The 21,561-nt window shown below is 48.5% G+C and overlaps 2 protein-coding genes across 3 annotated transcripts in view; one reads left to right on the top strand and one right to left on the bottom strand.

Moving 5' to 3' along the window:
- Nucleotides 1-10,033, top strand: part of st6gal2a (ST6 beta-galactosamide alpha-2,6-sialyltranferase 2a) — a 25,370-nt gene extending 15,337 nt beyond the window's left edge. The window contains exon 6 of the mRNA XM_088414838.1: nt 4,290-10,033. Coding sequence (XP_088270964.1) covers nt 4,290-4,537 — 248 coding nt within the window. The 3' untranslated portion in view covers nt 4,538-10,033. The remainder of the gene's footprint in view (nt 1-4,289) is intronic.
- Nucleotides 916-21,561, bottom strand: tmtops2b (teleost multiple tissue opsin 2b). 2 transcript variants are annotated; one of them, XM_088414841.1, is made up of 5 exons: nt 21,245-21,561; nt 19,445-20,095; nt 14,476-14,801; nt 10,050-10,283; nt 916-1,799 (listed from the first exon to the last, which is right to left on the bottom strand). In XM_088414841.1, the coding sequence occupies exons 2-5, from the start codon at nt 19,857-19,859 to the stop codon at nt 1,587-1,589; spliced, it is 1,188 nt and encodes a 395-aa protein (XP_088270967.1). In that variant the 5' UTR covers nt 19,860-20,095; nt 21,245-21,561; the 3' UTR covers nt 916-1,586. The 2 variants fall into 2 exon arrangements, with proteins under 2 accessions (XP_088270967.1, XP_088270969.1); XM_088414843.1 differs by lacking the exon at nt 21,245-21,561 and having other exon boundaries at nt 19,445-19,848; nt 19,948-20,514.

Below are 21,561 nucleotides of genomic sequence, written 5' to 3'. Positions count from 1 at the left end.
AATTTGCTGCGCCCATCATCAATACGGAGAGCTTCCAAACAGAGGCATTGCCGTTTCATTCGCCGCAATTGTGGGAAGGTGTCAACGGACGCATTTTTACATCACCTTTGAGTACTCTCCGCCGTGTGATATGCGCATATGCACGTGAGAAGCGCCGTCTTAGTTGTACGGTGGAAATTGTCGCCGGGAAGTGCGGATGAAAAAAGTATGCGCAGTAAACGCCAAGGCAAAAAAACCTCCTTTGTGGGCAAGGCCGCGTATTAATAAATGAGAAAAAGGCATCCCAAACCATCACAGATACGCTAGTTGCGATAACGTATTATTCTATGGCAACAACGAATGAATTACCTCCGGTTGCTAGAGACGATATTTTCCCGCCGACCTTTGGTAAGAAGAGGCGTTCGTAAGTAAGGGCAGCACCGCGTCGTACGTCGCTCTCTAATGTCTTTAATTTCATTCGCCTAAATGCTGTTTCTCAGAACATGTCAATCCGATAATGTCAAGAAACGTCCAGTACGGCGCCGCTACCGACGCGCGTGACGAGGAAATAGAAGGAGATGGCGCTCCGCGAGTGCTGCGCCGCCCTTATCGATTTTAGCCGGGAATGGATCCTAACTGCGTCGGGAAAAGCCCGCGAGCAGACGGACGTTTCTGCCACTTGTGCGTTCAGTGTGATGGAGGGTACAACGCACTCGCGGGTGGCGCCCCATGCAATAGAAGGCCTTTCAAAAGGTGGATAACCATATAAGGAGGTAGTTTACATTTCAGTGATTATTTTTTTTCCCAGCAACGTGACATACAAGGGATGAAAACGAGGTCTCCTTCAAAAGACTGTTTTGCTTGGTTAGTCGTCTGTCAGCTTGGGCGCGAGGGGGTCCAACCTTCAAGCGTCCAAATACTCTACATAGGCTCATATTGGTTTTTTAGCGATTTGTTTATTTACTTTGCATTGAACACATTAAGCAGACTTGAAAAAATGCATACGTAACGGGACACAAAGTACCGTAATCCCCCAACTATAAACGCAGCCGCGTATAAGACGCACCCTTCATTTTGGGGTGGAACGGAAGAGCTTTCCGTGTTCTTTAACTCCTAACTGAATCAGCCGGAGACGTCATAACTTTGCACGATCCTCTCGCTTTTACTAATATTCCTGTCAGGATGCACTCGGACGGCGGTTCAGTCTGCTGGCTTCTTTTCTTGGAAATAATGCCGCAACAACCTCAGCTAACATGAGCTGCTGTCAGCTGCGCTTGCTGCTAACAGTCAGCCTGACTTCCGCCCTGCAGCCCGTCCCGTGTCGGATATGAAAAAAATATCTGTATACCGGTACATCTTTTTTGAAGTTCGGGTTTATAAGACGCACCCTTGCATACTTTTGGCCTTCATTTCTCGGGAAAAGCGCGCATCTTATATTTGGGGAATTATGGTAAGTCTTCTCCGCACAAACACAAAGTTGACGTGAATGACATCGAGCCCCCCGACCGGTCCGTGTTCCCCCGCCGTCCGCTCGGCACCGATGAGCGCAACCAGCCTCGGCCAGCGTCGCGGCCTCCCGTCGTGTCCGCTCGCGTTCACTGGGGTGTTCAGGTCAGGACCTCGGGGGGCGTGGTCAGCTTGAGGGCCGGCGCGCCGCTAGTTTTCAAGGCGTCGCTGGAGCCGCGGGCGGCGCAGGCCACCGTGTTGCTGGAGACGCGTCGGTTGAGCTGGATGACGGTGGTCTTGGATGGCATGGAGGTGTTGCCGTTCTTCCCTGACCAGTGGTCGCAGTGGAACAGGATCAGGAAGCATCTGTAGAACTAACAGATGGGAGGCCGCTTAATGCCGGGGCCGGCACAGTGACCCTGTTCTCACAAGCGCGAGCCGCCGCGCCGCCGGGGTTGATGGAGCGGAAATCATCGCTGAAAGCTCTTTGATTGCTCGGCGAGCGGGCGAAATGGCTCCCTAATGACCTGTTGCATGTCACCGAGTGGCCTCGGGCCGCCTGAGCGCTTGGCTCCGACGCCTGATTTGGAAACTTCTGGCCGGTTTCCCGGATACCGCCGGACAGCGTTTTTTCCCGCGCCTAAAGCCAATGATGGATTCTTCCCTCTAAGACTACGTCGAGCCTGCGGTACTGTACAAAAAAAACCGACGTTACGTTTGTTGTTACCCTTATGGCCTTACCGCAACTTTCATCACGACGCCTGTTTTGACAGAAACTAAAAACAGGGCGTAGCGGGAAGGAGTTCTAGAAAAAAATGGTGTCCGTTTGGAAAAATGGCTGACCGGTTCACAGATTCCCCGGGCTCGGACTTTCGATTTGGGGATAGCGGCTAACAAGGAGCTAGACAATACATATACGTATGTGTTTTGGAGGATATCTGCGGTACCGTTGGGAACCACCGCTTCTAATAGCCGGTGTTGGCCAGTTACTTCCAAACTATAATGCTTGGTGGTGAGTGCAGCAAGTGAGAGAGAGAGAGAGAGAGAGAGAGAGAGACCTTTTTCGGACGTTTTTCAGTGATCCAGGGCTCATCGACAAGTCCGCAGGAGCAATCATAAAATATTTTTGGGATTATTTTGAGCACGTCAGGTTTAATTTAGGGTCAGGCGAAGTGCTTCCCATGTGATGTCATTGCTAAAGTGCCAAGGACATGATAACAACGCCAACGTCAGACGCGACAGCCCGAAATGCTATGTTACATATATGTTTTCATGTGACCATGTACAAAGGTAGCCATAGCTTATGTCAATTTTATGTTTGATACTTCTACAGTGTAAATTGTTGTTGATAAAATGAATAAAGAGAAAGTGGAAGAGCACAGTAAACATGGGAGCAAAAAAACGATTGTCTCCTTTGTGGGCGAGCCGGCATATTAGTACATTTTCCGTTCCACCTCATCACGGTCACAAGGCCATTGAAAGGAAAAGACACAAAAGCAGCCATCCCAGCCTATCTCACGTTTGAGAAATCCAATGCGTATTGAATTCATCTATTCTTCACACAAGGCGCAAAGCGTAATCGATCGTGGATTTGATTCAGTCCTGACGGCCGAAGAACGAATGTTCTATTTCCAATTGGGTGACATATCTCGCAAATGACAAATAACGGCAAGGGCAATGCGGTTTTACAGCGTCTGTTCCGTCTATAAACGCTACCGGTGCTCGCACGTGGTCTTATTAGCCGAGCTTTTTGTAGAGTCCGTCAAAAGTCAACGTTGTCATGACCTCTAGGATACATTTATCGGAAGGGGCAGGTCCATTGAAGACGCGACGGCATGGCCCTTTCGGGCGCGTGAGTCACCTAAGGAGGAGGGGCCGAGAAGGACCGCGGCGAGGACTGACTTGTGAGCGGAATAACAATCCTGCGAGACAAAGCGATAAACAGACAGGCTGCCGCTGTTTGTGTGAGGCAGATAACGCGGCACGGACGCCGGCGTGCAGGGTCTGCCCGGGCTTGCTGTTTTACGTATTTCTGTCTCTCAAAACAAGGCTTTGCTGCAACACGCACATTTTGATTGCGTATAACCCCTCGCGCGCGCCGCGCGTTGACGCCCGTCGCGCTTGGTTCTGGAAGGGCCGGCATTTTAACTGCGGACCGCCGTTGACGAAGCGCGGCGCGGGCATCCGTCCGCAAGGAGAGCCCGTAAGTACGCGGGGGAGAGCCGGAAAAAAAAAAACAAACCCTTTCCCTGTGGCAAAACCGCGGAGAAAATTGGACTGGGAATTGATCAAACAGCATGCGATCGATGCGGTTGCAGCAGAATCGCCCGCGTCAGCTCCAAATTCATCAGACGCTGAAATACCGCACACACCCTGTCGCGCTAATTTGGAGGCTTGCCCGCCAATCGATAACCAATGAAGAAAACGTCGCGTGAATTTTTGTCCCCGAGCCATCCATTGTCACCCACCGGGTTCCCTTTGTTCTAGTTTCACAATTAGCTACGGTACATACTGTGGCCTCAACCTTTTGTGTTCATGGGCACAAATATCGTGGCATTAACTATAATCGCACAAAGGGTTAGGGTTAGGGTTAATCGCACCGTTTTTTTTTTCTGCGACCTCTATCCGAAAAGGGTGGGGCACCCCCGTCCTCGGGGACTTCACGCGAACGTTAGCGACCCCGGCACTCTCGTCGTATCCTGTACGCGCGTCTCCAAGGAAAAGCTCTGAACGCTACGGGGGAGGGCCGTATTTTTGCGACTGGTATTTCCGTAGCGTTGGCCTGTCCGCAACTCCCTTGGCAAGATCTTCATCTCGCGCGGCGTTACGCTCGGAGCCTGATTTTTATCCCCCCCCCCCCGCAGGGATCCTCCTGATGATGGCGCTGTGCGAGCAGGTGCACGTGTACGAGTACATCCCCTCCATGAGGAAGAGCGAACTTTGCCATTACTACGAGCGCTACTTCGATATGGCCTGCACCCTGGGCGCCTACCACCCCCTCTTGTACGAGAAGAGCCTGATCCAGCGGATCAACACGGGCACGGAGGCCGACCTGCGCAGAAAGGGGCGCCTCACGCTCCCCGGCTTTCGCACCCTCGACTGCGACGTCTGAGCCCGAGGTCGCGCCAGCCGGACCTTTCCTCGGCCGCTTAGGGGGCGGTGCGATGGAGCCGCGGGAGACCTCGCCGGTTTGCCGTGAGATCCGTGAGAAAAATCCAGCCGCGGCCCTCCGGCGCGGCGGGGATCAACCCTTTCTTGTTTTCATCAAGGAGTTCTTTGGGAGCGCGGGCTGCCTGCCGGAGGGGGCGGGGAAAAAAAGCCCCCCGACATATCCTTCTGCTTTAGCTGAGCCATGTTAGCTGCGGAGCTGACTTAGCGTAGCCGCCGATTTTCCAGAGTTTCTAGGGAATTTCAACCGCCGTCACATGCCGTCTTTTTTTAATAGTCGCGCGGTGGTCCGCTCAAAGACTCTTACGGTCGTGGTCTTAAGCGGTTTTGTATTCCTCTCGAGCCGTCTGGGAATGAGGTTTCTTTGGCTTTGGCAAGTACTGTATGGAAAGGAGCTTTTCGGTGCCTCTCAATGCGCCCTTTGCCCCATTTGACCATTTGATTTTACCGTTGGTGGAAGAGTGTCGGAAATCCCGCTTACGCCTACAAAACATCCCGTACCCGCGGGTAGGCCCGTAGCTCACTTGTTTAGGTGTCAAAGGCAGTGCAGAAAAGTGAACGGTGCGTATGTATTTAGGTAAGCGATTGATTTCTGACCGGGGGTGCACCGAAATGGCCCAAACCGGAAATGAGGACCTCAAATCAAACGGCACTCGATGGCTCCGAATGTTATTTAAAGAGGACTCGTTTTAATGTTGGTTATTCGTGAATCTTTTGCGATAAATGTTGTCATAGTTGGACCCGACTAAAGCAGGTTTATTCTTTATTTTGGGTTTATTGACTTAGCAACCACTAGAACGGGAGAGTCCTTTGTTTAGGTATTGGACCTTTTACTAAAATAGCAAAGTAATTTCACCCTCTTTGATATGTGATAAGCTTTTATATCATGTAGGAAACAATGGGAACATTTAATGCATTGACAGCCTTTTTTTCCGTCTGCGATTGAAACGTAGACAACATTTGAACGCACCACCTACCTAGTTAGCGGCTAGCGCTAATGCCAGAGACTTGTGCCGTATCGTTCGATGACGGCGTCATTGATTAGCGGTCTGTTTTTTTTTTTTTTTTTTTTAACGGGGCTCTGTTGATGTGTCATGCGATGACAATAAAACGGATTTGCCGAAAATGGACTTGGAACCGTCGCTAACGCAGCTTCAAAGGCCAACTTCAAAAGAAACGCTTACTATGGCCATGACAGTATTTTGTGGATGTATTTTGAAGGTGGCCTTCGCAACACGCCGTTGGCGTGTGACCCGATGCTGTTTGTCTTCCTCGGTAGGTCTGTTTGTGGCCCGCTCGTAGTCCCAGGAAAGAAGCGGTCCGCGGGAAAAATGATCCACGCAGACGCTTGACGAAAGTTCATTTTTGCGATGTTCTGTGCAAACACTCTAAAACAGATGCATACCGTATCAAACTAGAGGTTTATCTAATCATTTTAAGCCTCGTAAGTGACGTGATATGACTTAACCCTAACTTAACCCTGACCCTCATCCAAACACAGGTATGTGGAAAAAAGTGGTCCGTTTTGAGTTATGTCATTAAAAGTCAATCATATAAGGCTTGAAAATGAGGGAAAAAAAGTGGACTTGCACTCGCAGAAATTCGGCAAGTCGTTTAAAGTGGTGATCGAACGAGATTTCAGAAGAACTTTGTCGTTTGTTCACAACGGGAGCTAGGAGTCGCGGATCACTCCGGTAGGGAGGAATAGTTGCGCGGTAGAAAAGGTCGTCACCGTCATCGTGGCTTGTGACATTCTTTTCCTGAAGAACTTCGAAATAAAAGTGTTCCAAGGCCTGCGTGTTCATACGTGATTTGGTATGGCAAGTTCGGGAGTTGTTTTTTATTGTGGTGCCGCGCATTCTGCTAGGTTTCGCGCTTGCGGCCTAAAAAGATCGGGACGTCTTAACGTGGCGTTTTAACCTCGTGAGACGAGATCTGGCCTCATCCCTAGTAGTTGGGCAAGTTGCTTGAGGCAGGTTGGAAAAGTAGCGCGGCAGAGTACGTAGCCTATGAAAGTGTGGGCTCGGCGAAACGGGACAGTCGGACCCAGTTCGTCCAAGGGAACCGGCAATTGTCGCCGACGACGTGCGCCGCGTCGGTCACTGCTGCCGCGCCCAAACGAACAACGTTTGAGAAGCGATTTAGCGTTTCCTTTAACCGTTCAATCATTTGTTCTTTCTTTGGCTCGATGGTTGTTTTTTCGGCTGCTGTTGATATGACATTTTGCCGCGAGGAAGCACTGCGTGGCTTCACTCGAGAGCACTCACATGTTCTGTTGCTGTGAAATGCGGCCCACGGGTGTTTGTAAGTTGTACTTTCTTTCGAAGAATGTCGTCGTTTACGATAACGCGGCCCGAATTTGTTTGTTTGTCGATCCGACAACTTGTGGCTGTGAATACCATGCTAGCTAATGTTACTTCTTTTCTTCAGCATGTTATATACCGTGGCGCTGTATGCGTTGAACTCATGGTGACAAAAAAGCACATACACCCGCACGGGGTGTGTCGGAGTCCGGGTTGTTGTATGGATTTGAAATACTACTTTGGGGTCTTGGAACAAACATCTCACGCACCTGGTATTAGCGCGAGGATGTACTAAGTTGCTGGAGATTAGTGTGTTGGTAAGCTATTAAGCCGGACATGAGGCGTAAGATGATTATTGGGTCGGACAGAGAGGTAGGTGAGTAAAAAGGGCAGTCCAATGAAGTCTGTCCACGCGTCGCCTTGGGTAGCTTAACACCCCGACCACAGTAACTGGGACACCCGTCGGGCCGTCTCTCATAATTGAACGTAACCTTTAACGGCCGCGTGCTTTCGCCTCTCAGCGAGGTTGTGTTCCGTCGTCGCAGAGCCGCGGCAAGCCCCTTTATTTCCGCCGCCGGCCCAAATATTAGCGGGGACTCGCCATCATCAGCGAGGAATGCGAGCCGCTAACACCAGCGGCTTTGCTCGCTCTCTGCCTGAGGAGATTGGACTTATGTTTTTATACCTGGTAGCTCTCCAGCCGAGAGTATTTTTCTTGCCCGTTGCGTAGATTTTTTTTAGACGCGTGCCCGCGAGCCAATGTTGTTTTCGGTATAAGAAGTGATATCGTGTGAGTTTTGTATATTTTGTAATGAACAGATGAGTTTGGGGGTTCTCGCCGCAAAATCTATGAAATACTGCATTTCCTCAAATAGTGGCCTCGTAACTGTAACGACCAGAGGTGGGCAACTTACATTTTTTTGCTGGTTCGATATTGGTCAGTGCCCCGCACCCCCCTTAACACCAACCCATATTTTTAACGCCGAAAACTGTAAGCGGCGCCACCTTACGCCGTCTCCGCCAACATGTCGGCAAGCAAATTTTTGATGTAAAACGTCTTCAAAAAGCAAAATTGCACAAAAAAACACTTCATTCTAAACGTGACTTTTAACTTATGGTCGGCGAGAGTGTGCAGCATGCATTTTGGTTGATGAAAGCAGGACTCAGAAAGGGAGCGCACACAAAGAAATCCCCAGTTAAGTCAGCTGTGTTATAGTTGTGAATGACAAGTATTGAAATGAGCCAAGCCAGTTTACTGAACGTATTTCTCCACTACTAGGTGGCGCAGTAAAGTGACGCATGTCACGTTAGATGTAGAGCGATTGCAGTTTGTACGCCCAAGATGCAGCAATACCTCAGACAAACATGCAAGTCAGTTGACATACATTTCAGTCAGCAAAAAGGGGCGTGTTGGACTGACGCACATCTGACAAAATGTCTATCCTGACAAGTTCAACTACAGTTAAAAATTGCACTTCCGATATTCTAAATTGGTGATTTATTTTCAGCAACCTGCCTCTTTTTTTCACTTCTTTATGCATAGGTCTGGAACTCCCGTCCTGGAGAGCCGGTATCCTGCCCCCCCACGCACCTGACTCAAATGATTAGCTTATTGAATCAGGTGTGTTTAAAAATATGCAGGATACCGACCCTCCAGGACTGGACTTCTACACCTGTGTCCTTATGTGTTGCCATCTCTTGTCATATATAACATTTGAAGTATCATCTATTTATTTATTTGTCAAATATTCTTGAAAATCCAGATAGAATAGTATATTTGAATATTTGCACCAAATCCCCAGGCCACTATATGAGAAAAAAAAAAAGTGTCTGAAAAATATTTGCATATTTGCCGGCCGTTTTTTGGACCGGTTTACAGTAGGGCTGGGCTGTGCGCTTCAAATCTTGTGCTGTGGTACCGTGTATTGCAATATAAAGGCGAGACTGTATACAACAACTAACTTGATGGATACTTGAAACAAGATGGAGCTGCAAGACATTGAAACAAAAAAATGGCATCTCAATGTTTGGATATAGGCGATTCGGGTTAGAGACGGGCATATTAACCGCCGACTGGATAAACACTTCGAGTGCCGTCGACGTGAAAGGACATCAGGCCAACCGAGGGGTGCCATCGACGTGGAATGGCCTTTTTTTTTTTTTTTAATGGGAATGGGCAGCTCTGATTTGATCATTAAACTGGGATGGTAATAATAATATGGCCAGTCAGAATACCTGAAATTGGCTGGCAGTTTTTATTTAAAAAAAAAAAAAAAATGGTGGTTATAAATCCGTCAAAAATTGTTGATGATGTGCAAGACCAGCCTATTCCACCTCCAGTTCTAAGAAGGTCATGGGACAGAGGCTTGCACGGCCATCCTTAGTTCGGGCTGCGCGCAACTGCAATATGTTCATGATGTCCAGTGAAACGCATCATGGAAAAAAAGCACAAATGAAACCCTAAACTTGCTCTGATAAACATTCAATACTCCCCCAAAACATGTCGGAAAACCTTTGCAGCAGAGGAGGACATTTCTCTGGAGCGAAGGAGATTGCGATGTTTTATTTCGCAGCTCCCATCATTCAAATCCCATCGTCCAAATAGGACTTCCCGGTACAGCCGACGGCCAATTTCGAATCAAACGCGACACGTCCGCCCATCGCAGCCGGCCAATCAAACGCGCGCAGCGCCTCGAAAAGAAGCGCCTTTGGTCTCCTCAACAACCAATTATTGTATTCAATGAATTTTATTTTCAGCGGCATGCTTGCGCGGAGCCCGATGTAGTCTGGCTGCAGGCTAGCTCCGACTAAGTCCCTTGTAGCGCTCCATTCCGTGATTTCATTGTAACCTCATTCGCTTGAGTCAATTTCCATGTTTTTGTTTTTTTCTTCCTAATCTCATCTCAAGCGGTTGACTATTTCGACGTGAAATCGGAGGGACCGCGCCCCCGAACCTTTTTGCCGGCGAAGAGGAAATGAAGCGAGGCCGGCCGGCTTGACTCCAAACAGCCTTGCGGGGCCTCGTCGCGGACGGCTTTGCGCACCTCCTCCTTACTGCACTCGAATCAAGATTTGAATTGGTGGCAGTGAAACTCTTCTTTTTCTACCGACGTAAATAAACATTCTTCATGTGTAAATGAGCTGAGCACCGACCTGCTTGTTCATGAGGATGTAGATGAGCGGGTTGATGACGGTGCTGCTCTTGGCCAGCAGGGACGGCACCACGCTGGCCACGGGGCTGATGATGTCGGGCGGACCGAAGGTGGCCATCATGGCCACCACGCCGTACGGCATCCAGCACAGCAGGTAGCACGCCGCCGTGGTCAGGACCATGAACAGGATGTGGTACTCTCGCCGTCGGGCGGCCGTCTTGCGGATCTTACCCACCTGCGGCTCGGGAAAGAAAGATAGCGTGCGACAATCGCCAAAGATCCATTCAAAGTAATGCCAACCCCCTTTACGTACAAACGTTGTAAAAACGCCGCCGTAGCAAACTGCGCTGTACATTTAGAGAATGACGACGTCGAAATCGGAATATTTATCATGTCGTAATTAGAGCGGCATGACTTTTGCACCACGGGAGTCCAGGCTAAGCCCATCATCCGAGTCATTGAAAGGCTCGCAAACGGCGGAAGTTGAGCGTTACCGCCATCCGGTGGTTCCGGGGTGTCGACGCCAACGTTTCTATCGCGCCCCGTTTGCGCGTTGCCCGTCGAAAGGATTGCGTGATGAGACGTGGGGTTTTCGATATGTCCGGACACCTTTTCAGGACCTTTAATTCGTACGTTTTTATTTGGCCTTTCCAGCAGTCGTTGGCAAGTGACCTGTCTGTGCGGATAAAAAGGTTGGGGACCCCTGTCTTCAAGTTCTTTCCCATTAACAAGACAATCATCAGCTATGAAGCGCTTTGAATAAGGCAAGCAACACTCATATACTGTAGATGTGAAGATTAGGAGTAAAGCGAACAGCGGGGTCCTTCACTGGAGGGCACTTCATTGCAGAGGCGTCGTTGCTCTGCATGGTTTCTACAAAGACAAATATGTAAAGTAGCCTAGATTTAGTGCTTCCACTATTCAAATACATCTGAGAATTGCCTTCAGCCGCCAGATGGGCACTCATGTGAATAAATCCCCCGTAATGCCGGCTCAGTCGAGAAGGGAGCGGACCGCCATTCAGGCGACGTCGTTCAAGCATGCTCTCGCCAATCGTCGTGTCCGATGACGGGATTTTGATAGTTGGGACGCTAGCTTGGGGGGGATGTTTCAAAACAGTGGACCTATTCGGCCAGTTCTTTGGCCATGTATTTATTTCTTTATTTGGTGTATTTTAGTTTTCAATTTTCAATTTCCTGGACAACGGGTGAACGGAGTACGCGCAGTAACGGAAAGAAATAGGAAATACAAAAAAAATAAATAAATAAAAGTTACAGCTATGGAGCTGCCAAGTAAAAGTTGTATTTATTTGTTTGATTTGGTGGCAAATTGACAGACTTGAAATCTCTTATCAAGCTTCTTGTGGGAGGGACCTTGAAAATTTGAGCACAGGGACCTTTGCGTCATGAGCAAGTCACATTTTTTGCTGGTTCGACATGCGTCGGGGCCCCCGCCCCCCTTACGTCACGGCCAGTCCGCCATTTTGTTCACGCTGAAAATTGCAATCGCCGGGCAGTTGGAAACTCCGCCCCCTCCCAACTTCTTAGTAGTTTAATTAGGCTTAATTGACATTTTTTTGGTTTGTTTTTAGCATTCACATCAGCCCTCGGTAAAAGGGGCGCCCGTTGGCCGCTGTCCGTCAGTCCCGACCAAGTGGCCACCTCTGGGAATCGGCGTCTTTTTATACCTGGAGCTTTCTTGAGAAAACCACTTATGAGTCATCTTGGTATAAAAGGACAAGCCAGACAGGATGCAAAAACATACTCAGCGACTCATTGCCTTTAGGACTGCCGTTAACAAAACACCACAAAGCCATTCAGCTAATGTGGCCCACTCAGTAGTGAAGGCTAATTGCTACTTCTTGAATTCAAAGCAGCTTATGCGCACGAGAGACTCATTCCAGTGATAGGATGAAATCGATTGGATGCGGGTGACATCGGAAAACCGCGCCGAGTAGCGGCGGGCCGTGCCTTTGCTACACGGGACATGAGTCGGGATTTACTCCGCTTGATCCGCCGCTACAATGTCACACCTATACAACCATCAATCCTATCCAAAAATTCAGTGTTAAACTACGCCGCAGACTTCATTTGGATCACAGCTATTCAATGCTGCAGGTTCTGCAAATATCATCTTATGCGGTGCATGAAATAAAACGCTTCCCTGCCACAAAATGAAAGCCTTCCTGCAACATTTACTTCTTGGATCCAAGCCTGTTGTCATTTGTCTTTGCATATGCTCACACAAAGCAAAAAAAGCTACACGAATCCACTGCAGCACGATATGACATGCTAACATTAGCTAGCATGTTATCCGCAGTCGCAAGTTGTTGGATCAACGAACAAAGTCATTCGGCGCGTGTCATCATCAGTGACAACATTCTTACAAAGAAAGCACTACGTACAGACGCCGGTGGGCTCCATTTCACTGACAGCGGACCATCTTTCCTCACTACAAAATGTAATATCAACAGCGACCAGAGGCGGCGCCAAGCCAAACAGCATGATTATTTATTCAGGTAAGGCCCCGTTGCGCCACGGAACGCCGCCGGGCCGCGGGCCGGCGGATGGGGACCTCTGCCCTATAGTAGCTTGATTTTAGGTCTTCCGATTCTTACCAGTAGAGGGAAGTCGTGTGCAAGGTGTGACCGCTGTGCTTGTCAAGAAGAAGAAACAAAGATGGGGAGAAGGAAGAAGAAGAAGAGCGGCAAACAGGCTGCTCCACACTCAAGTTTACCGAAGGAATATTGGGGAAGCGGCGTCCGTAAGTAACTGACACTATTTTGTGCGGAGTATGCAATAACGCGACGTATGTGGGAACTCAACGCTAGTACTAGTTAGGGTTTGTTCACCTTTGATTTATTTGAAAGTTTCACCTGACTTCAGATGGGCCATAAACTCAATCCGAGCAAAATTTCGCGAGCTTTCTCATATCACCTTGCGCTGACTTTTTATTTGCAGGGGGAAAAAACCAAATGTTCTTTGCGTTCATTTTGTTACGCCGCATGTTCGGAATACAAACGATGAGCGTTCCAACAATGGCCAGCCGCCTGATTTATGGAGTGTCAATCAAAGTAGGCAGCGCTGAATATTACTGTGGCATCACACTATCGCATCATCTCATTTGTCAGCCGCTCTCTGGTTCTGCAGGTGACATTTGGAAAATGAAGCTCCAGCGCACTAGGAGTCACATTTATTTGCAGCGAGGCCTTCGCTCTTTGCCCATTGAACATAGGGATGCCGTTGAAGCGCGCCCGGTATAGACTAATGTATCTTTTTTGTTTTCTTTTTTTGTTTTGCAGCGTGTCGGACAAAATTTCAATGAAAAATCACCGAAGGTAGCAATCAGTTATTTGAAAGGAATTACCGTAATCCCCAAATATAAGAGGCGCCTGCGTAAAGGACGCAGCCTTCACGGTGGAGTCAAATTCTGCCATTTTCTACGTTAGCGACGCTAAGACACACAAACCCTTTGACGATGTCAAAACAAGAGCAAAACACAATCAATCTCACCTTGCTGAAGTCTTCATATTTTCTTGTGTTCATACCCCTAAGTTATTTACTGGACCGTATTTCCCCAAATGTATAAGATAGTATAAGATGCAGCCTTAATTTTGGGGTCAAATTCTGATATTTTATGTTAGGGCGTAGCGCCAACACTTTGTCGAAACTACAGCCAAACAGAATTCATCTCATCTTCCTAAACTCTTCATATTTTCTCGCGTTCACATATATTTGTCGCGCCGTTTAGCGCGTTTCAGATTTCCCCCATTGTGAGCGGTCGGCGAAGGCTTCGCCAGCGTAACGTTGAATGCGCAGCAAGCAGTCGTTTTGGCTCGATTTCATTTTGCCATAAATACCTGAAGTTGCGCAACAGCAAGTTTATGACTGTGCATATATGTCAAAAGACTACAATGAATAAACGAGTCAAATGGAATACATTTCCGCGTTGTCTAACCGGCGCACTCTTAACTGAAGCAGCTGGAGACATGGCGCATTTGACACGCTCCCTTCCGTATTCCTAATATGTGAACGAGGACGGACGTGGGTTCAGTCCGCTCGCTTCTTATATTGGAAATAATGCCGTTGCAACCTCAGCTAACACCAGCCACCTGTTTTTGAATTTGTCACTTTACGGTAATGACGGCTGTGAACGCATCTGCGTGTCAAAAGTCGGCTGATGACAGAGCAATATTCCCCGAATGGCGTCCAATCAAAAAAATCCTTCAAATTTGTCAGTTAGAGCTTCCGGCGGGGGTTCTCAAAGTCTCGGCCCCTCGGCGGTCCCTGGCCTGACCGCGGGGGGGTTTGGTTTGATTTCCAAAACGCAATATTCAGCAAATAAGGCGGGCGGAGCGTCGCGCCGCTCGCTACGGCGGCCATTACGGGCCGGGCCCGGCTTCCGTGCGCCCCGGCCAGATTCCGTACCTGTTTGACTGCCCAGAGCAGCCTGCCGTAGCAGTAGATCATGACCAGCACGGGCAAGCCCAGGCAGAAGATGAAGAGGCAGATGATGTAGGCGTGCGACTGGGCCGTCCGCACCGTCCAGGACACGGAGCAGCTGGTTCCGGCTCCCTCCACGCCGTAGCTGCTCCAGCCCAGGAGCGGCGGCACCGTCCAGAACAAAGAGTAGAGCCAGGAGCCCCCGACGGCCAACAGGGGCTTGCGGTAGTCGGGGCCGCGCTTGTTGTACACGGTCAGAGTGCTGTAGCGGTCGTAGGAGAGGATCACCAGGGAAATCAGGGACACGATACCTGCCCGCGGGGACACACGGGCGCCGCCTTCGTTACAAAACGGTAATATCATGGGAATATTGTCATTTTTGGACATACGCACGGAAAGCGCCGATCTATATGACCGTTAGAGGATGAACAAAATCAATTCCGAAACAAAGCTGCTTTCCGACGAATCGCATGCCGAAAGTCCCCCGATTTCAGACTCCAACACAATGTAGAAGACCCTTGGCAACACGACAAACGAAACGGCGATGCGAAGTTTTAACGAGCTGGCGTTCGGAGAGCGTCTTAATCAGACGGCGTAGAAAAGAACAGACGGAGTCGGCAAGGCCGGTAAACACAGCGCACCTGCGGCCCGATGGACTAAGCAATTACCACGCCTGTCATCAAACTCAGACGGATTAGCCGTCGTCGTCGGCTTCTTTTCATGCGGCCTGGAATCCGGGGGCTTTTCTATTTTTTATTGGGGGGAGTGGGCCAACAATTGCGTGGAAAAGGCAAGGGTGGGCCTCCCCGCTAAAACTGCTGCCGCGGTCACTCGATAAAGCGGTAGAAGACGGACGCGTGGAAGGATATACAGGATGAGATATTTTTGTCAATGCGGGACCGCATTCGAAGTCCTTTACGGGACAAAGCAGTGAGGGTTAGGGTTACGATAGCTCTTGAAAACCAACGGACGAGCGTTGCTCCCGTCTGATGTTTTCCTCCTTCCTTCCTTTGGACTCATCGGCGGGCTTTACATGCAGCGCGACACCGAGGAATGGACTGTCGTCCCATCGCAGGCGCTCCGGCATCCTTTCGAGACAAATCGATCGGTAAGAAAGGAGCGAACCAAAAGCGCCGTTGAACCCGCGTGGGCTTTGTGAAGGCGTAATCCCAAATCGCTCGTTTCCGCGAAGCCAGAAGGGGCCCCCCGATCGCTCGTCGGGGTGGACGCTCATGTGGCGCCGCGGGGTGGGGGCGAGCCAAACAAAACAGCGGGAGCGCATCGTCTGCGGCAGATACGGGAGAAGCGGAGGCAAGGCCCACTGAGACAATCCTCCTTTTAGTCTTCCGTTCTCGTAATCACGGAGAAAGCGCTTGAACCCGTATAAACGCCGTAAAACATAATGAACGCTTGTGTTGAAACCTGATTTAGATTGCTTTTTTTCTTTAGTTCATGTTCAAAAGGATGCCATTTTTACAGATCATTAGTCCTGGCCTCCGGGGCTTGGCAAAATATAACTGAGAAGCACTGCCTTGAGGGTTGGGGGAGACATACGGCAACGACGTCAAGGATCAGTTTGTGATCGTGGGGGATGTAGGTACGAGTCCATACTGCTATCTTCTTTCCCCGGGACATCAATAGCGAGCCTGTTCTGCTTTTGGAGGGGTCGCGGCGCCCGCTGTCTTTCTCCAGCTGCTGGAGACGTGGCGTCTCCTCTACCTTCTTTACAAACAACAAAACGTCCATGCCTATCAGTATGCGCGTTGCAAAAACAAATATGGGATAACCGACATACCACTATTGGAACAATAATCCCCGCGGAGCCCCGCTAAATGGAACTTCAATTGTGGCTTGTGGCAGAAAGCAAACAAGCAAAATCTAAGCGATGTCCACTCGTCCGCTTCATTGCGATTTCTGGCTCCGCATCCTACTGCCCCGCTCCTGTGGAGAAATCCCCGCTGAGATGATGATCTGTGACCTGATGAATCCTATTCGACGTCTTAGTGTCGCCCCTGCTGTTTTGCGCCGACCGCTCAATTTCTTTTCAAAGGAAAAAAAAAGTCGCCGGCGCAAGTTTAGACTTGAGCTCTTTTTGTGCTACTTGAATTGCGTTTAGCGCAAACAGACTGAAAACGCTGGTCGACTGGACAAAAGGATCTCAGCGTCCGAAAATGACGTTGGTGTTTCTATACGTTTTTCCTTGAGAGGGCGGGATGCGCCATCTTCTTACCTCTGAAGATGGATTGTCACACGAAAGCCATTTCACGGCCATTGGCAAAATCTCCTCATCAAATATACGGTAGCAGTCAAAAGTTGAGAAGAATTTTCTGATTCTGTGTTTTTTCATTCTTTGGACGTTTCGCCGCCTGCTTAGAAGTAGCGGTACTCAAAAGATTGATAGTAGTTGTTTGAGTACTTCAACTTTCAGCTCCAACTCCATATTGTAACTCAAAACAAACCCCACTTAGCTGTGTTTGAATAACATGCATTCGAATGCAAAGAAGCCATATCATCTCAAATGATTTTTAAAATGTTTTTTTTTTTTTAACGTATTGCTCCATGTACAAGTCGTCGTCCCCCCCTTTGGAACCCCCATATTAGACGGGGTGGAATTATCCTCGCTGTAATCATATAGTCATGTCTAATTCCAATCACAGGACGGCACAGTACGGGGTCTGTCGCCATGTTCCCGGGAAAGAAGATAGCGATGATTGCATGGGCCGATAGTATATGGACTCCCGCTGTCAGGATCGGGTTGTTGCCTTGCTGCCATAATGTCTTGCTAACCTTTATGTTAGCCTTTATGTCTTGCAGCAAATGGTTTTGTAACTACACAACCCTGTGACAACAACCCTAAAGAAAAAAAAGAGGGGTGGGCAGAAACTGAGACCGGACCGGAAGGAGACCCGAGAGGGCGCAGGTTCCCGTCCGCTCTCCTCGGGAGGAAAAAGTATGTTGTCTTCCTTTGCTTTGCTGCTTATTCAATGTTCGAGGTTGTCTGAAGCTGACAAAAACGTTGATTGCGTGGCGCCCATAAAAATCCATCATTTAGCCACTCGTGGTTTGAGCCACAGGTTTCAAAGCGTGTGAAAAGCCTGCAAAATACGGGATGCATATTTCCTGCCAAGCGCTGGATCCGGCCCTCACGCGACCCAATAAAGCGATTAGCCCCACGGTTGTATTGTTCCGTAGTAGGAAGGGGGTGCAAAGAACGCGCGTTCCAAATAGCTCGCCGAGCAACCAGATTGTAAATAGGAATTCTGTATTATTTGCTTCACGGCCTCAAAGGTATTGAAGGATTCCACACGACCTTCCAGCAATTTGAATTTTATCTTAACACATCGCCAAGGCGAATAGCCTTCATCTATCTTTCATGACCCAACGGCAGCTATTGATGCTGCGCAGACTATTCAGGAATTCTCTCTTGTGGCAAAACGATGCTTGTGGTAAATACTATACAGTATTCGGTCATACTCATTTTTTTCTTGGGCCGCATCGTCGTTACGGTTTCTGTAAGATAATACCAGAATTTGAGCCTAAAATTAAGGCACAGGTACGTCTTATATTTGGGGAGTTACGGGAAAACCATTTTTTTTTCCAGAATCATTAATTAGTCAAAAAAATGACTGACGGATGAATTGGTTAAAATAAATAATCATTAGTGGCAGCCCGAGTTCCACGTAACCATTAAGCGTCCATATTTTCGACTAAGTGTTTCTGGGTTTGAAGCTATAATGGAAATTCAATGTCAACCCCGGCGAATAAAGTCTTTTTGCGTCCACGAATGAAACCGCATCCGGTTTTGTCCTTAATTTGAACTTATCGTGCATCTTTTCTCGCACCGTGCCGAATGACTTCAATTCTCAACAACAAGCATTTGGGGCGTAGCGAGTTCAAATTTCTCATTTCCGAATGGAGAGCCCCAAAAGGACAACTCGAAGCCGCGCTCACGATGCAGGCGTTGTTTTTATACTCATCTGGATAACCTAAATGAGGCCGTGAGACGAACGGATGGCACGCGGGGAAAACTGACAACTTTACGGGAACTCACGCGCTTCAGAAATGACGTCAAGAAAAATATGCCAAAAAGAAAGAGAAAAGACCGTAGAAAGTTGGCATCTTCGATTAGCGCATTTTTCACACTATAAGCTGCGCCTGATTATAAAGAGCACCTTGAACCAATGGCCTTTTGTAAAAGTATTTTCTTATATAAGGCGCATGAATAGAAACTAAAGTTGGGGTTGCATTATGCATCCACTAGATAGAGCAATACTAAAGGGAATGTCAGCAAAACAATATATAGCATCTCAAAATTTCAAACAGGCTGTTATGAACATTTTACAAAATACATTTCGAACTGGGCGGGATGAACACAAGGAAAAGGCTTTGTTTTAGCCATGTGAAGTGTAATTGCAATAAAATAAGGTCTGGCATCTTTTTTTTTTTCAGGAGTTTTGATGCACTTGTTTTGAACCGTTTTAGACTAACCTGTAACCTGTATAAACACAAAAAAAGTAGTTAACCGTAGCAATAACCCATATTGCTGTTTTTTGTTTTGCTAAAGTTAAAAATGTTCGTTTTTGGTATAATCGCGCAATTTTTATAGATACTAATTATATTTATCTATGGCTCGATGAGTTGGGGAGGGGGTCTGTTTCCTAGCGGGGTTTTGCAAAAGGTGGTTGGGAAGCATTGCTGTGCTGTAAAGCTCAGGATGTATACAGTATATATTGTAAAATGTCATTTTCGGGGCCTCCCCCAGACGTCCGCAGTCTCTTTTCAAACCCTTTTCAAGCAATCTTTTCTTCGTTTGTTTGTTCTGGACTGGATCTCGGGACAAGTCCGTTAAGAGCACCGTGAAGGTTCGGTATTGTTTGTGGCTGATTTGAAAGTGGCCGTGCGGGCGAGCGGGCGGGCGAAGGAGCCTTCTGAAGCGACACGACACGAAGCTTACCGAAGCAGGAGTTGATGAAGCCGTACCAGCTGCAGCCGCTCGAGCCGAGCAGCCAGCGTCCGCGGATGCTGGAGGCGAAGCTGAGCGTGGTGCCGAAGACGCACACCAGCATGTCGCTAACGCTGATGTTGAGCAGCAGCATGTTGACGGGCGTGCGCAGCTTCTTGAACTTGCAGAAGAGCAGCAGCACCACCAGGTTGTTGAGGAAGCCGAAAGTCATGATGAAGCCGAGCGCCACGGAGAGCACCGCGAAGCCGGTGGACGACAGGCGCGCCTCCATCTCCATCTCCATCTCCAGCTCCATCTCCATCTCCAGCTCCAGCTCCATCTGCATCCGCACCTCCGCCGGTTCGTCGCTCAGGTTGAGGCCGCTCAAGTTGAGAGCCGCCCGGCCCGAGAACATCCTGGCGTCCATGCATGAGAGCTTGTCTCCGGCTGCTTTGGCGGACTTGACGAGCCCCCTGCGCGCATCGCTTTTCGCGGGACGCGACCGATGCGCTCACCTGTTACTCGCCCTCACTGCTTTCTCCCGCAATGCTTTTCGCCCATGTTCCCCGCGCCGCGTGCGATGTAGTCATGTCCAAGTGCGCCCGGCCGTCAGCTCCGGGATCTTTATAAAAGGTGCCTTTGACGTCATCCGCGCGTCGCGAGCTGGAGGGAAGGGGTGTTGTGGGAGCAACCTTTTTGCAACTCTTCACTCGTCTAGATTCCCCCCCCCCCCCCCTTTCCTCCGTCCTTCCTGACGAAGAGCTGTGAAAATCTATTTTCAGTACAGTCTATTACTCATACTGTCGCCAATAGACGGGGGCATCGTGGCGATTCTATTTCCGTCGCCCACGGTCCAAGTTACACCAAACCAGCCCTGGGAATCGCTAAATATATAAATAGTAAAACACACATGCATCTTTTTGCTAGCCTTCTGACCCCTTCATTGTCGCACAAACGAGTTGAATTGAAAATACCTTTCAATTGGTAAACTCAACACAATTTAAATTCGTACTCAAACGAAAACAATTCAAAGTCAACACAATTGTGAAACAAGCATACGTCTTTTTGGCAGCCATCCTCCTTCATCTTCTATCACCTCCTTCTTTCCAGTGTGTAATATTCATTGACATGATAAGTATCATTTTTGCTGGGGTCCTGTATTCCTCGTCATGCCTTCCCCGAAAGCCGCAAAAATTGCGTCTGTGTTGCAAGCGCGAGCTAAACCCACCTGGATTTTTCTGTCCATCCATTCCTAATAACTCAGTATCAAATATGTTTTCACAGCAGTCTTGGCTCAGTAAACAATAAAAAGCATCCATGAGGGATTTGAATATTTCCCGGCTCAGCGAAGCTCAGGCGATTTGTTCCCGTGTTCATGTTTTCTCCAAATATCTGCTGCAAACTCCAGTAATGATTATTTGAGTCCCTGCTTTTCCCTGTACGTGCTTTAGTTTTTGCTTAGTTATTCTTTTGTTCATTGAATCAATAGACAGGAAATTTCATTACAATGCACACTGGGGGGGGGGGGGGGGGGGGGTGCATCCCCTATGTCAGTCGTTTGTATGGTTCATTTTGATGTGTCAGAATCACAAATTATGAGAGATAATCTTGGTTTACTGCGTGAATTCTCTCTGAGGGATTTTTATCAGCCAATGATGTAACACAGGCTGAAAATAGAAACGTCAGAAGATGACATGATCTTTGTTTACAAATGTCAAAACTGTGAAATCGCAACTGAATGCTTTGGATTTGTTTTCTGAAGGTGATCCAAAATGATGGAGCGTGCCCACCCGTGTAAAACATTTTCTCTACCACAATCAGCCCGATGCAGCTCCGTTCGCGTCGACGTCAGTCTTGGGCAAGTGACTTCAACGCTCCAAAGCATTATTTATTACTTATTACTGTCATTTCAAAGTCATTTGTGACATTGCATTATTACTGTATTGGAAATGTAAGGCGTTTCACTTCTATCGCATTGCTTTAAAAGTATTCTCACCGCCAAAACTGGGATACCAGATCATATAAACGTGGCAGGGAAGTGAAAATGAGCACCTAACGCCTACGATCCGTAGTAACCGGGGGGCGTTTGACAGAGAGGGTTTGAAAACATGCAGGATACCGGCCCTCCA

This window comes from Hippichthys cyanospilos, chromosome 5 (assembly GCF_059441005.1).
Source record: "Hippichthys cyanospilos isolate Australia breed blue-spotted pipefish chromosome 5, RoL_Hcya_1.0, whole genome shotgun sequence".
NCBI lineage: Eukaryota > Metazoa > Chordata > Actinopteri > Syngnathiformes > Syngnathidae > Hippichthys > Hippichthys cyanospilos.
Note: the sequence above shows the minus strand (reverse complement) of the source record. Positions and strands in the feature narration are given on the sequence as shown.

Coding starts and splice junctions, on each gene's coding strand:
- tmtops2b (XM_088414841.1), bottom strand. CDS start 19,859: ATGGACGCCAGGATGTTCTCGGGCCGGGCGGCTCTCAACTTGAGCGGC. Junction 14,802..19,444: donor CTTCATCAACTCCTGCTTCG/GTAAGCTTCGTG, acceptor CCCCGCGGGCAG/GTATCGTGTCCCTGATTTCC. Junction 1,800..10,049: donor ACATCCTCATGAACAAGCAG/GTCGGTGCTCAG, acceptor CCCATCTGTTAG/TTCTACAGATGCTTCCTGAT.